This window comes from Leuresthes tenuis, unplaced genomic scaffold (genome assembly GCF_036924035.1).
Source record: "Leuresthes tenuis unplaced genomic scaffold, fLeuTen1.0.hap1 SCAF_3, whole genome shotgun sequence".
Lineage (NCBI taxonomy): Eukaryota > Metazoa > Chordata > Actinopteri > Atheriniformes > Atherinopsidae > Leuresthes > Leuresthes tenuis.
Genome location: NW_027325357.1, coordinates 4,211,475 through 4,227,510, shown reverse-complemented (window position 1 = coordinate 4,227,510; position 16,036 = coordinate 4,211,475). Strand labels below are relative to the sequence as shown.

General features: G+C 40.8%; 1 protein-coding gene across 3 annotated transcripts in view; it reads right to left on the bottom strand.

Annotated features, from left to right (window-relative positions):
* The window catches only part of grip2b (glutamate receptor interacting protein 2b), a 127,712-nt gene that overhangs the window by 79,296 nt on the left and 32,380 nt on the right, over positions 1-16,036 (bottom strand). Inside the window, exon 1 of one of the 3 annotated variants that reach the window (XM_072381469.1) lies at positions 14,125-14,387. The exons of the other annotated variants lie outside the window; for them this stretch is intronic. Within the exon in view, the coding sequence (XP_072237570.1) occupies positions 14,125-14,170 (46 nt within the window). The 5' untranslated portion in view covers positions 14,171-14,387. Of the gene's footprint in view, positions 1-14,124; positions 14,388-16,036 lie in introns of those variants that run through there. 3 annotated transcript variants of the gene reach the window in all.

The window sequence follows — 16,036 nt, the reverse complement described above, 5'->3', positions numbered from 1 at the left end:
CACGCACGAAGTCAGCTATCTGATCTGCACCACAGGCTTTGAATAAAATTAACTTTAATTAGATCAAACCTGTCTGGGAATTTATTTTTAATAGAATCCAGCAAAGATAAACTGGATAAATAAAAAAAGTTGTTTTCTGCAGATCATACACAGAACGTCAGAGTAACAATTATCGAAAAATAAATATTTGTGTTAAATATGTTCAATTATTTTATTATGATAAGAATGATCTAAAAATGATTAACAATTTGTAAATGAAATATTCAGTGTTTGACTGCAAGCTTTAATTATGACAACTTTGAGTGTTTTTCCACCCAAAAATAATGAAATAAAAAATAATGAATATATTTATGTTTATGCATTTAGCAGATGCTTTTATCCAAAGCGACTTACAGGTAGGCAGATAGGATAAGGGGGTCTTGCCTAAGGACCCCTACTGGAGGTAGTACCTTTCATGCAGGGGATTAGGACCCAGGTCTCGAGAGGTGGCAATCACTACACTATCCAGTCCCCATTTCAGCTTATCCACAACAAGATTGTTTTTTATTTTGTAAACTCATGTTCAAATGATTCCAGACTTTGATATTTTAAATAAAGCTTTCTCAACCTGCCGAAAAAATTTCAGATTGTTTGTGTCAAAAGTAACTCGTGCAACACGCAGCATTGTTGCAGAGATAATAAAAAGTGACTTTGGCGACAGCTGTTTGCAGATAAAAAACATAAAACTGCATATAACACCCAGAATTCCCAAGGAGGAAGAGTACAATTACCTGTGGTGGATAGCCGGAAAAAAAAATTTGGGAAAAATGTGTGCGAAAGTGCCCTCAAGTACCCTCTCGGGAGCCAAAACGCGTGCTAAACTGCCCTCTCGGGAGCCAAAACGCGTGCTAAACTGCCCTCTCGGGAGCCAAAACGCGTGCTAAACTGCCCTCTACAGTGGTGAGGACACGCTATATGCATCCTTTTTTTTTCTTTCCGCCACTGCCCTTCAAAAAGTCTGTGCACGCCACTGCAACCAACTGTATACAGTGTGTTTAGCCTTAGAGGAAGATTTATTTTTACTCCTTTCAAAACCTTTTCTTGTTCATGTCTTACAAATGTGAATCAAGAACAGCGACGGGAACCCAGCTACTGACTCTTAATTTGAGCCCACACAACACCTACAGGACTCACCCACCATTGCTACAGAGAAGAGCAGCATGAATCTGCAATGCAGCAAATTCCGGATTATTGTCTGAAAAAGGATCCATCCAGTTTACAGATTCATCCCAAACCGACCCAGAAACCAATCAGTCATCAAAGCTCAAAGACTCAATGGGTCCATGTGAGAACTCTGGACATCATAGCTTCTAATTTCATGTCGTCTCCTGAATATCTCAATAAACTTTATTCATTCAACCTTTTCTCCATCTTCATTTTACGCTTCACTGTGGTGTTAAGATTAAAAACTTGTCTTTATACTTGTGAACATCAAATTTTTCCATCTGTTGTCCCACTTTTACAGCACTTTTTGTAGCTCTACCTCCTTTTACTTTCTCAAACTCCCCCTCCGCTTCTCTTTGAGTCTAGATCTCCCCCTGCTGAGCATCTTCATTCTCCCACTCTAATGGCACTTTACACTGCAGGACACAAATGAGGACAGATGGAGCCTAAAAAACTGCCTGAGAGCAACACATGAGATGAAAAAACGAGGCAAACAGACGATGGGTAAGCACAGCAGAGAAAGTGGGAGAGAACTTCACAGCGAGGGAGACGGAGATAAAACTAGCAAACAGAAAGAATAAATGATGCAGCGGAAAGGAGACATGAGTAATTAGAGATAGATTTGAATGTTCATGGTTTTCCTAAAATGAAGAGGAGGTCATGCATCACTTCATCCTTACTGACTCCAGCTCAGTCCAAATTGTTGCTAACCTAAGTGGACATGCTACACTTCAGTCTGTACAACTGCACTGTGGGTTAATATATCTCCACTTTATTATTCTGTTGACTCGTTCATATGGCAGCACATTCAATACTGACTCAAACTGTAATCACTTCAGCAGTTCACTCATTCTGCTGCTCAGTTCAGTAGAAAACTAGCATACGACCACAGTAAACAGCGTCAGCAGCTTTGCTATCATGATTTCTGCTCATTGTTTCGCCTTTAATGAGGAAGAAACACACTGAACATGAAGCTGTCAAAGGTTCTTAATATAGTCAGTGATGGTGACTTATTGCAGAAAGCTCACTTTCAAATTTCTTTGATGAAAATTTGATCCTTAGTTTGCATCCTTAGAAAACGTTTCACTAATGAAAGAAATTAGAACAATAAAAAAAAATTAACCAGCTAAATGCATCAAAATCTCCTTTTCATCCAGCTCTACTTATGTTCAAGTTTTCAACAAATAGTTTTATTCTCCTCCGATCAAATGAATTATAATGCAGCTGTAGTAAACTGTTACCAGCTGTGAATGAAGCACTTCAAGCTTAGCACTTCCCTCCCTTTGCTGCAGTAACGCTGCATTCAATGTACACAGGAACCGGGAACTCTCAGTCGCGTCATTTCCAACCTCAAGCTTAGAATTCAACGACTAAAAAATATAAACCTTTTTGTTTCCCGTCTAAGATTTAATTCTGGGAAAACATACTGAGTTACAGACAAGAAAATCAGACTTAAGAGGCATTTGTAATTTTTCCTTGTCACAAACTGAAACTTTATGTTCTAAATGGTCAAATGCAGCATAAAAATGACGTTCGAGGCAGACTATGGTTCGTCACTGAAGGAAGTCATAAAGAGGACTATTCAAACTTAATTTTACCAACTGTTTCACATTAGTTATGTTGTAAAACACAATGAATAATTGACAGATTTACGTCTGAAACCTTTGTTTGTCTGCAACGAGGAACGGCCAAAAAAGATCCACATGGACACAAATACCTGCAGAGACGTGCGAGTCTATTGAAAAAAGATGTACTTTCCCCCTCTGCTATCTATTCATTTAAAATATTCTGAAGCCTTTAAATATGCAGAACAAGCAGCTACAATATAACCATGAGTTTAACCAGTGACCACCAAAATGATCCAGTTCTGAAATAAAGACAGCAGGTAGCCAAGAAGACAGCAGATAAAAAAACAATTAGGTAAGCAAAAAAAGACGAGGAACAGTTTCCACTGGTGAAAACTGAGGTGGAATGAGACAGAATGACGCGGAGAGTGGTGTGCAAATCAGCACGTTTTTGGCTATGCAACTTGGAAGTCAGCTCAGTTTGAAATGCAAATTAATCCCAAATCTGTTTTTCCCTCTCCATGTGTGGAATTTCTGCTGTGCCAGCTACCTGTCAGTCCTCTCACAGTTCACTCTTGTTTCTCCCTTTGCTTTTTCCTCTGTTAAATTAGCCGTTTCTCTTGCTCCTTTACGTTTCCTTTCAAGGCTGAATGTTCCACCGACAAAGTAGTAAAGACTCAAAGAAACGTGCCTTTTATGGACCTGGAAGATTTTTACATATCTAGTTTACCACAAGTGCCAGCTGACCTCTTTACAATCTCTGCTGTGATAATGAGAAAATTATTCTATTTATGCCACGTGACCTGTAAGTGCACACTGCTTTACAAATCACAAGACTTAAGATAAGACAGCTGCATCTATTACTGGCTTACATACTTATATACTGGCTGCACGTTCATTTCAAAGACGGGCAATGCCCCACTTCTGGGAAAAAAGAATTCAAACTATAACTACTCTTGTGATTTCTACAGCCAACATATGTCATATTGCAGTGTTTTGGACTTAAAATTCAAACTGGGCTTTCTGCTTTCTCAGCCAAGGTCTGAGCGTGCAGGACAGGGGTCGGAAACCTATGGCTCACGAGCCAGATGTGGCTCTTTTGATGACTGCATCTGGCTCACAGATAAATCTTAGCTGACATTTCTTAACACGATAAGTAATGAACAATTTAAAACATTACAGAAATCACAGTGTTGTATAAGTACAAAACATTCTCATGCATTTTAATCCATCCATTTATTTTCTACCGCTGCTGTTCAGGGTCTATTTTTATTGGATAACGTGGCAGCTACGGGTTCGGGTACATTTCACCACGAATAGACCGATGAATTTGCCCTTGTGGGGAGAGCAGGTACTGCAGTGTGCGATGATAAAATTTCCTCGATGAAACGGTCAAATATAAAGCAGCACTTTGACACATGTCATGCTACATTTGCATCGATATGTCCAGCAGGAAGAAGGCATGCCAACAGCTACTGTGCAGAGTGCAAGATAACCAGCAGCAACAAGGTGACTGGAATTCGGCTAGCTTTGCTAGTATTCTATTTATTATTGGTTAGCTGCAGAATAACAAAGCTTTTAAAATACATGCATTTTGTTGTATTCAGTGTTAAAAAATATTGCATGACTCTCGTGGAAATTTATTTTAAAATATGTGGCTTTCATGGCTCTCTCAGCCGAAAAGGTTCCCGGCCCCTGGTGTAGGACGTCGCTCATGGTCAGAGCTTGAAGGAAAAACTCACTTTCACCAACACCACTGTCCAAAAAAGCTGAGATGCTGAGTAAAATGCAAACTGCAGACACAGAAAACATATCAGATGTTGAAAGTGAGCTCAATTTGGATTTGATGGCAGCAAAACATTTAAAAAAACTTGTATGCATGATGCATTTGTGGATGGAACGGTGAGCTGTGTTCACAGACAATGACTCCTGGAAGTGTTCCTGAGCCCATGCAGTGATTTCCAGGACAGAATCAGGTCTGTTGCCTGAAGATCACAGACATCCAGTATTGATTTTACTCATGACACTTGCATCATGAATACAAGATTCTGGAGAAAAATAAGTCAAGAAAAATTAGTCTTTTTTTGGTCAAGTCAGTGTATTTCTCCCCTTTCTACTGTCAGACAGCAGAATAAGTCCAAAACTGTGATAGAAAAGTACCCCATTAAGACCCCTGGGTCAACCCTTGGTCACTATCACAGCATTTCATTGCTCTGCTCTGACAAAATGCTGTTTTTATAACCAACTCACCAGCATCATCAACACACCGCTGTGCATGTACAAGCGGCCAACAGGTGCAGCCACCGTGGACTGAGCAGAGGCAGAGTGAGGAGTCGTTGCCACTGGGGAGAGACTTTGCTCCTGTGGGTAATTACTGGGGATGTTTGTCCTAAATGTCACTAAATATTTCAGGTTTGAAAAGGTGAGCTGTAGTGTGATACATCAGCTGTGGATTTGTTTTTCATTGCATGTGTGTGTGAGGCATGATATAAACCCGTCATTTTCCACATTTATTGGCTTCTGTGACCCCCCCCATCATCATCTCTCTCAGCAGGCTCATATCATCCTAAATATTTCTCTCTCCGTCTTTCTTCTTCCATTTCCCACTCTTAACTGGGCTTTGACATAATGAGGCCAAACCACCAAAAAAAGTGAGACCTCCGTCTCTGTTCCTTTGTCCCTCTCTTCTGCTCTCATCTTTTTTGGTTTCCATTTGTTGGCTGTACTTATTTCAGCTCATTGTGTTCACTGACAGCAGACTAAGGCTGCTGAGAGAGGCCCAACAGTTTCTGAAAAGATTTCTGAAAGCTCCTCTAGAAAACGTCAGCCCATGCCCTTATCTCCACCCAACAACGCCGACACTTTTCACTGCCTTCGTTCTATAACCCAACACCAAACACCAACAGCCGTCGCTTCCTCAGATTCTCTCTTTCCAGCTCATCATTTCTGTCTTATTTTGTTTCTCCTCCCTCTTGCACAGTGCTCCTTCTCATTTCCTCTTGGCCTTTTTGCCTCTCATAAAAAACACTTTTTACAGCTCATACCCCTCTTTGCCTGTTCCTCCGGCTTTAAAGCCCTTTTTCCTCATCAACCTCTTCTATTTTTCTGACTTCCTTGTGTTTTGTTCTCCCCAGTCCTTCTCCCATATTATTCCATGTTCCTTTAAAAGCTTGACATACCTTTTTTGTTGTTTCTCCTCCTCCTTTCAGCCTTTGCTCGCTCTCCCAGTACTTCTGAGGGCATTACAGACTATACATATAACAGCACCAAGCAGACAGCACATACATGCATCTGCCATGACCTGGAAAGTCCTTCTGTGCCTTGTATCAGCTATGAGCGGCATTTTAAAGAAAGTATTATTCAGCATTTTCACCAACTATAAATGATGTTGGTCATTTTCTGTCATGTTACAATAAATACAGTAAGTTCATCAAGGCCTCAGTTAGAACTAGAACGCATTCAAGATGACCAGATGTGCATAAAAATAAATAACTTTAATGTCAAATTTGCAATCCTGATATCAAACGGGTTCCCTTTGGTGGAACGAGCCGATTCCGAGTGAAACACAGACCATTTTAGCTCCATCTCCAGCATCTAATAACCGTAATTTTGCGTCCGCACCTGGATGTGAGCTCCAACTCCCTGATGATGCAGCTGAGTGCAGTATATTGGACAGCAGGCCGGTGCTCAGAGGGTTGCATCATTCCAGTTGCTATGCAACAGTTTTACAAAAACTTTTCAACTTGATGTAATGGACCAAAACAATGCAAATTTCTCTGCTTTGGAACAAAGAAAGTGTTCTGAAACTAAATGAACTGTAGCTGCTAATGTTAACCAAACAATACTCTGAGGTGTGCTGACCATCAGCCCGCCTGACACGATCAGATGTGAAACGCAGCAAAGCACTGCGGAGGAAATCAAGTGTGAACTCTTTCTCACCTCTTGATGGGGAAAAAAAAAAGATTTTACAGATTAAATTACATCCAACAACAAATTAATAATGAAGTGTTCTTTTTCAAGTTTGTCTCTGCACCAACAGGCTCAAAAGGATTTGCTGGCAGAAGCAGTTTTAACCGTGAGAGCAGGCCTATATGACAGAATCTGTTCATTTTTAGGTTTAATTTCTCCTGGTCCTGGACTTATTTTTCCATATCTTTTGACAGTCCTCAACATAAGCTTCTTTATCTTTCTTACTCCTCTCAAACTCTCCTCTCACTCTACAATTGCAAACCAGTCTCATTACCAAAGCGTGTCATAATGGTCATACTCTGCTTTCAGTTCTTTGAACCAAACCATGATCAATACCTAAAGGTTCACAACCACATTCAGACTTATGCTGGTATTTGGTTAGGTTAGCAAAAACTTGCTTCAAACAGATTCTTTAACAATGCTCAGCACACGTGACATGGCTCCATTTTACAATCTCTGATGATGAAACTTCCTCGAACCAAAACCACAATTTTACAGCCTTTACTGAACAAATGTTTTACATTTTGATGCAAGCCTGAGCTGCCCCGTCTCTGACCTCCATCTCTGCCTTTTTCCTCACACTCCAGTTCTTCAGTTTCATATCATAAATTCTCTTTTTCCCCCCTCACTTCATTTCTTCTCCCACACCCTTTGATCTTACTCTCCATCCTCTCATTGCTCCAACCAAGACTGTTCTCAAGAATACAGTTATTTTTTTCCCCCACACATTTATCGGACCTCTTGTGGCCACAGTAAAATATAAGATTCTCAGTTATATTTTGTACAAAAACATACTTACAACCCGTTTTATGTTTAACTTTTATCTACTGTAGCATTCTACTGACACAACGATTGCTGGTTTGCATTTTGGCCTATTTTGCTGTTCAGTTTGTCCTCTTTAATCCCATATTTGAGACAATCTTTCCCCTTTTCTACTTGTCCGTTTCATTCGATCTCACCATCTTAGTCTTTTCCCAGCTCCATCTCTCCCCGAGTCTCTAGCTCCCTCTTTTCTGGCTCTTCCTCTTCTCCTCATCCCCTCTTTCTGTCTCCATCTCTCTTTTGCTTTTTCTCTCTTTGCTGGAGGTATAAATAGGACTCCTAATAAAGTCCTAATTAATCTCTGGTGACAAAATCAAAGAAAGCACATCTGCATTGCTGAGAGGAGAGCGGAGGGGAGGAAGAGGGGTAGACAGGAAGGGGGAGCAAGTCAGGATAAAGAAGAGAAAAATGCAGATGAGAGACAAATGAGTAAAAAGTTAGAGGATACAGGGACAGAGCAAGAGATTTAGGTAAAAGCTTTCAAGGTTTACGCGATATCTTTCGGGAAGCTTTGATTCAAAATAATGTTCGGAATGAAAAAGATTATAAATTCAATATTCTACAAAAAAAAAAATAATTACACCTTCTGCTTTGATCAGTTTTCATGGATTTATCTGGGACAGAAGTGGATGTTAAACTTGCATTTTTAAACTGAATCCGTAAGGCGAGTCAACGCAGTCGGGAGGGAGGGAGCGGACGTCCAATTTCATTTCACTTGGTCAAACTCTCATTTTCACAACATATTTCTGGAAACGTTCTATAACATGAAATGCTTTGATTTGTTAGGAGCACGGAAATAGCACTGGAGTAGCTTAAAACCTTTGCAAAAGAATCCACTGGTCGATCCACAGAATGAGTATGAACAGTTGATGCTGCAAGAGGGGGTGTCACACAGCATACTGATTGCACTCATTTTGATGATTTTGTCAGTAAATAAATGACAAAGTCAAATATTTCCCCTTTTTTTTCTTCCCCCTGGACTCTCTTCATCTACTTTGAGGACTGGAGTGATAATCTGAGGAACTTTTGGGTCAAACAGGGAATTCAAAGAAAGGCTGTATATGGGTAATGAGAAGAAACTGTAATATGAAGTCAGTGAAAGATGTGATGGAACCGGCAGAGGCAGGTTTAGACTCATGTCGAGGATTTGAAAGGATACAAAAAGTGGTGCATAAATCTTAGTGCCATTAATCGTCTTAGTTTCAGTATGTGGGACACTATACTCGGTCCTCAGTCAGCTCATGTCTGCATTATTCAGACAGCTCACCTGAGGTCTAATCACTGCCATTCTACTTTTCTGAACCATTCTGTACGTTAGGCGTCCCTCATTTACACATTAGTGATGGCAAACTGAAATAAAGAAGCACAAAATGTTTGACAACCTCGCTTTCTTATTTCCACTGATACAAACTAAATCTCATGAATGTCATGAACAAGTAAAGCAACACTGACAGAAGCTTGGCAACTGCTTCACCAGCACTTTAACAGATTTTGAAGAAGTCTCATAAGGCTTAAGTCTTTGAAAAGTCCAGTTCAGGCCTACACAGTTCTGCCCATTTGTTTTTGACAGATTGGGGAATCATCTTAAGAAATTAAACTACTTTTACAAAAATATGGGCTTTTCACACGTTAAAGAGGGAACCTGCTTCATATGACCAGCTCCCTGAGGGAAACCCTTCTACAGAAAATATGCTGTTGTGTCACAAAGTTGCTCAGATTAGTTTTACAAACCCTTTTTTTTCCTTTATATGTCAATATAAAGAAAAAGCAGAGCACAGCTAAAATGCAAATGGCTTAATCAGGTGAAAGATTTCACTCCTGAGCTCATCCCGATCCTTAAAGCCATATAACGTGAATCATGACTGCACACACTATTAGCCACAGGGAGCTCACCTGTAGTGCCTGAGCACATGCACACACACACAAACCATATGTAGCTAAAATGAGATTCCTGAACATGAATATGAATCCCTGAAAGAGAAATTCAAATCATCTCATGAGACTCAAATGAAACTTGCACGAGTTCAGAGAGAAAGATCCGTTTCCTCCAATCTGCCCTCATCCCAGAGAGTACAGACAACTCCGGCTGGTCTTCTGTTTCAGCCTGTCAAAGTGTCCTCGTTCTCCCTTCTGAGGTCAACCTTCTGGTTCAGTAAAACCCTGGTTTTTTTTTTCCTGAACCAGTCTTTGAAAGGCAGTATCATCCTGTCATTCTTCCTTCCACACAAGCTTCCTCCTCTCAATCCTGCCGCAGTAACTATCTTCTTCATCTAAATTCTAGATGCATATCTTACCTCCCTCTTGTGCTCGAGATACAACTCTGCCGTGACACTTTTACAGTCTCTGATCAGAAAAATACTTCATCAAAGACAGAACTTCTATAGTTTGAATGAAAATCGTGTTTTAGTTCAGCAGGATGTAAAACAGGAAATCCGTGAAGTCACTCTGACAAGAATCGTGTCTGGTTGAAGCAGCCAGCAAGAGCCAAGGCGTCTGCAACAGATGTTAATAACTACAGTTACTGTTGTTTCTGCTCTCTGTATGCATGTTAGGTCAGCCTCCCCTGCAGGAAACTGACTGTGGTGACAGAGTTTGAGCCCAGAGGAAAGAGAGGAGCACACACCTAGTCTGTAAGTCAATAAATTACACTCTTTGACATTTAACGTGTTTGCTCAAAACTTAACCAAAGCACAGACTTGCATGATGCGGGAGGTGGATAAACAGGGCGGGAGGAGGGACAATCTGAGCAGGCAGCTCAAGCAAACAAGCAAAGACCAAGAAACAGAGCCGAAATCTAACCAGAGGATCAGACAATGACAAGTTCAGAAGTGGATACAACCGAGTGTGATCGGGAGAGTGAACGAAGGTGAGACAATGACAAACAGAGAACAGGTGTGTTCAGAAGCAAGCTGAAGCCAGGCGTGCAGATCCTGGGTGAATAGAAGAAGATTCAACAAAGGAACTGACACGACCAAGTTCATGACCAACAACAACGGAGCTGATATTTCTGCAGACCCTGTGCTCCCCGATCGTTAAACATCACTTTTGATATACCATCATTAACATGTCTGCCAAAACACTGGATACACAATTTAAAGCTACATCCAAAAAAATGTTTTGGTCTCTTTAAGTTTCAGACTCCCTGCGTGAAATAAATGTTCTGTAACACTGCCAGCATCAGCTTCTCAGAGAAGATTTCTGCAGCATTCATCAGGTTCAGCCTTTTTTCCCCCGTTCTTTCAGAGGTCTGTCAGCCTCCAGCTCTCTCAGTTCTCAGCACAAAGTAATCTCCCACTTTAATCTAAAGAGCCTACGCAAGTTTGCCCAACCTTTGAGAAAAACTGCACCAGCACAACTTTTTAATCATCTGTCACAGGTCTACAGAATCAAACCAAATATGCAGATACTAATGAGCAATGTTTTGTAGACTTAAGCATTTAAAAGTGTAAAAAAAAAGCCCCACATGTTTGTTAATTAAGCCAGTAGAGCAGGGATGTCCAAATCCGGTCCTCGAGGGCCACTGTCCTGCAGGTCTGTGTCCCTGCTTCAACACATCAATTACGCATTGATTTGAATCAGGTGTGTTGAAGCAGTGAAAACCTGCAGGACGGCGGCCCTCGAGGACCAGATGTGGACGTCCATGCGTTAAGCCATCACTGCTACTCGTTTAGGTTTTGCACTCAAAACTACTTTAGGAATGATTTGGGCTCAAATATGATGTTAACATCAAAGTACAAGACAACACTTTGGAGGGTGCCTTGTTGATGCAGCAACAGGAGATTTCACCTGTGGCAGTTCACCAGTTAAAGGTTCAGACACACCTGCTCACTCAGAATTATTAGGTAGGTTTAGAAGTAGAATATGTGTGATACTATTCTGAATATAAAGAAACTGGAACTTTCTGAGCCAACTGAAACACTGAGAAAGTCTGAGTTACCTCCCTCTGGACAGAAAACACAGGAAGCAGCATGAACAGAAGAGAAACTGTTCAACTATTGATTAGTCCCTAAGATTTGATGTAATTTTATAAGCAAATGTGCAGGTCTTGGAAAATTATCAGTCTTTTACTTTGTGGGAAAGAAAATAATTTCAGAGGCAACCTTGAAGCCTTTCAGCACTACAAAATCAAACTATGTTGCACCAACTTCTGCAGAATGATTCAAGAACCTTGGTGTTTTATTAGGACTGAATAAAGGAAGGACTCTTATTGGCAGCTTAAAGATGACGTAAAGTGAATGCATTCAAAACTTTGAGTTGGCAGTGAAACACAAAGACGCAGTGAACTGTGACACTGATCTCCTATTCCTGACCTCTGACCCTGCAGGGTTTACAAACTGGGACACTGAAATGTCCGTAAGACGGCAGATGGAGCCGTTTTTGTTCGTCTTTATCACAAACGAACATGTGGACATGCTTTTATACTGACTTTTGTTTAAAAAACATATCTGAAGCTCTTTCTTGGAGCTTTAAAGAACAGAATATGTTTTTCAAGAAGCCTGGAGAACTATTCTGAAAATGACTTAAAGAAATGAAAAGAAAGCTTATCAAAGATGGTTCAAGTTCTGCTGAAGAATAAAGGGCCTCATACCAAATATTAACTTTCAAGCTTGTCAGAATTGTCCCTGCACCTATTTCCTGTTGTCGTGGCAATATGTAAAGAAACGAGGGGTATCTCAATGTTTTTTAACAGTAACGTATTCAACTGCAGAACCCTGAAGAACGGTAAAAGACAGAAGATTTAGGGGGTCAGATCTTGCATTGAACAAGTTTTGAATCACACAAGGTGTGCATGTGTGAACGCACGTGAACAGGTGGTCGGCGTAAATATCTGTCAGACTGTAGCTGCACATTTCTTTATTAGACATGTTTCTGTTCCTGATGCAGCCCAGGAGGTGTGGCTTTGAAGTTTAGCCTTTTCACATAAATATCACTGACATTAAAGCGTATTATGCCGTCAGTCCGAAGGAGAGCATCTCCTAAATGTCACACAATTAAACTCTATAATATCATTCTATGAGCAGTCGTGATAAATTTCATCACCTCAGCTTGTCGTTTTACATTCATTGTAATAAAAACAACAGCTGCACATGTTTTCGCTACATGCTGACTGACCCACTAAAATATCAGCGCTGCTCCCCTCAACTGTCAGAACTAACACAATGCCTCGGTTTCAACTGAGAGCTATAAAGCTTTAGATGCACACTGATACAATGGAACTGTGTCAGAGAGATCTCTACAGTATCATTAACACCAGATACACACGGGAAATTTGACAGTGATTTATCTGCTACACATTGCAGCAATATGACCAACTTTAGCTCTTAGTCCTGATGGGCATTGTTATGAGCGTAATCCCAGGCTGGGCAGCGCTCCCTGACAGGCCGATAGGTGGCGTTTCGTCCCTGTTTGCCTCTCTTTCCACTGCATCTCCAGGCTTCACATCAAAGCATCACAATTCTAAACTCATAAATAAATTAGTTGGAGAGGGAAAGAGAAAATTGCTTGAGTCATTCCAACAAAAACACAGAAAGAGGCGACAAACGGCTCGTCTCACACACGCGCATTTTATAATTGAAACATGAGATCATAAAGACACAGAGAAAATGTGGAAGAAAATGCCATGTAATGAATGACAGGAGCAACATAAAACATTCAAAGATCACTTTAAATGTGATAATAAAGTGTCACTGCCACACAGCCCCATTAAATGTGATTAGGCCACTCATAACTCATTTACCTGACTTATTGGATTAACTGGAACCATATGAGCCAAGTTATTACATAACTTTAAATTTATAAACACAAGAGGCAGTGCGGGGTTTAGTATGTTGTCCAAGAACATCTCTGCAGGTAGACTGCGGATGTAGGGATCGAACCAGCGATCTTGAGATGCCTATTCTGGGCTACAGCCGCTTTGTGTTGGAGTACAATTCCGACATCAGGACCCTATTAACCTCGGTGTATTGTGACGCTAAAGCGAAAAAACATGTAATCAGTATCAAAATGCAATAGAAACTCGTTCTTAACCTTAAGTTTAAGAACTTATAGTTAAGAACGAGTAATTATTTATTTAATTTAAGAAAAATCGTCGGGCACAGAAATATAAAAAATTCTAATGGTCATCAGTCCGACAACTCAAGTTTTCAACATTTTAATCATTCAGAATCTCTACATACTCAAAGATTAACCACACAACCTAGAAAACACGCACGGTATCACCAGCCAAAACCACGCAGATAACTAACCCACACATATAAATGTGATAATTAATCGTTTGTTACTCGTCTGTGCAGCCTGTGTTTGGAGGAGGATGCAGGATACTGAACCCTATTTTCGGAGGTGATCACATTAATCTAACCGGTGACCCTGAAGTCGAGCTCGCCAGTTAGGAATAAAGGCACCTGGTGGATAAATATTCAACTGGTTCCATCAAGTCCAAACATGTCCGAACAAAACCGTGAGCCGAAGCGCTGTGGAACTTGGGAGTTGCACCAACAAGCGCAGAAAAAGTGAACAAATGAGGAAATACTGCACAAAAGAAGAATTTTCTTTTTAGTTTTTTTACCTTTCTGTAGCAGCCTTCTCTTCAATATAGCCTGGAGAAAGAGCATTTTCCCCCACACTGAGTCCACACCGGATGGGTAAAGCTCTCCTCGTGGAAGAGCAGAGGAGGAAGAGGGAGGCTGAGCTTCAGTCCTCTTCCTCCGTTTACTCCCTCATAGAGACGCCCTCCTTGTTGACAGCAGCTGAACTGTGCATGTGTGTTGATGCGTGTGTTTTCCCACTCGCCCCCTAATAGACTTCAATCAGCCATACTGAGTCTGTTGCTTCCAGTCTGGTTCCGACAGGGCTGATCCATGTTCTTATCCTCATTTTCTTTATGCACTAATTTAATTACTGCATTCTCACTCTCTTTTCCTCTTCCTGCTTAAATTTCTCTCCTGATTATGCAAAAAATTGTAGCTCAAAGCCTTCGGGACTTCAGATGACCTAGTTTTTTCCCTTCCTCTACAGTCTCTGTGTCTTATGAGCTTGCGTGTGTAGCAGGTCTGCGTGAGTGCCTGTGCGTTTGAGGCCATCCAAAGTGTAGCCAAAAGATGAAAGCTCCCAACACTGAAAGCCATGAGATCACGACTCATTTCTTGGCTCGCGGGTTTGTCGGTTGATGATCATAAGGTGAGCAGTACCTTGAAGTGACATAAAACAGAGACTCTCTCTTTGCGCAGACCTTTTTTCATCTTCATTACCAAAGATTCCTGATGAGTTCCACAAAGAGGGGCTGAACGATATCACAGCACGCATGAAACAAAAGGCACAGAAACATCCTGCCATCACTGCAGGACTTCAATAATATATTTCTGTGTGCTTTAGCAGTCTTAATTATAGAACAACTCAATAGGATAAAGTGTCTTCGGACACTTCATTGTACAGCAGCTGCTCCGCTGATCATGAACATTTCTCCCTCACCAGCAGCAGATTCAGCCATACAGTGTGTTTAGTTCAAAATTTTGAGGCAGTTTTGTTTAATTTGACACAAAATAATGATTTTGGGGTTGAGATGCTAACCCAGCTTTTATCCGAGTGTTTGCATCCACGATGAATGAACAGTGTAGAAATGACAACAATCCTTGTACAGTACATATAGTTGACTGTAAAAACTCAGAGAAGCCTCAGCTGTGCAAGTCAGCAGTCATGAACATTATCTAAGAGGTTTGTGCTGAAGTGCAGTCTCTGTAATGGGAAATATAACTCACCTACTTCCTAAAACCCCAAAGGTTTGGCTGGTGTGTAAAGTGCTATTTGAAATAAATGCAGAGATTGATATATTTACTGTGACTTACAGATATGTGAAGACAGCGTGCACTCGAGAGGTTTCATTTTTTGTCGCATCAACGTCAAATTTGTCAATATGTTTCCATTTTTTGTATTTCAGGCCTGAAACACTGATACAAAAGCTGAATCCATAAAAGGCAGAGTCTCTGAGAAGCAGCGACAGGCTCAAGACGGTTTTAATACATACATGAGAAAATCATTGGACTGTTTAAAAAGAATGTTCCGCAAGAAAGATTAGAAGGGATTTGCATATTTCATCCTCAGGAGTGCAGAATGTTCAAGGAACCTCAATTTCAGTACATTAAGGACAGGGGCACAAGCTGGACACCCATGAGCTCTGGTCCCTCAGACAGAACTGCATCATGAACTATCAAGAACTTTAGATAACAGACATAACCACACTGACCAGGGATTACTGTGGGTTGTGTCAGACCACATCTTTTCTAGGGATGTCCATGCACTTTTCAACCAGACAAAGTAAGAATACATTACAAAATGATGGTTCTGGACGGGCTGGGCTGCAGTCCTGATCAGTACCGAATCAAGAATGCTGGAGAGCAATGAAGGAAGAAGGGGGTAACGACCCCTTACTGTTGCACACCTCAGAGCGAGTTTGAGAGAAGGAATAGAAAAATGACAAAGTC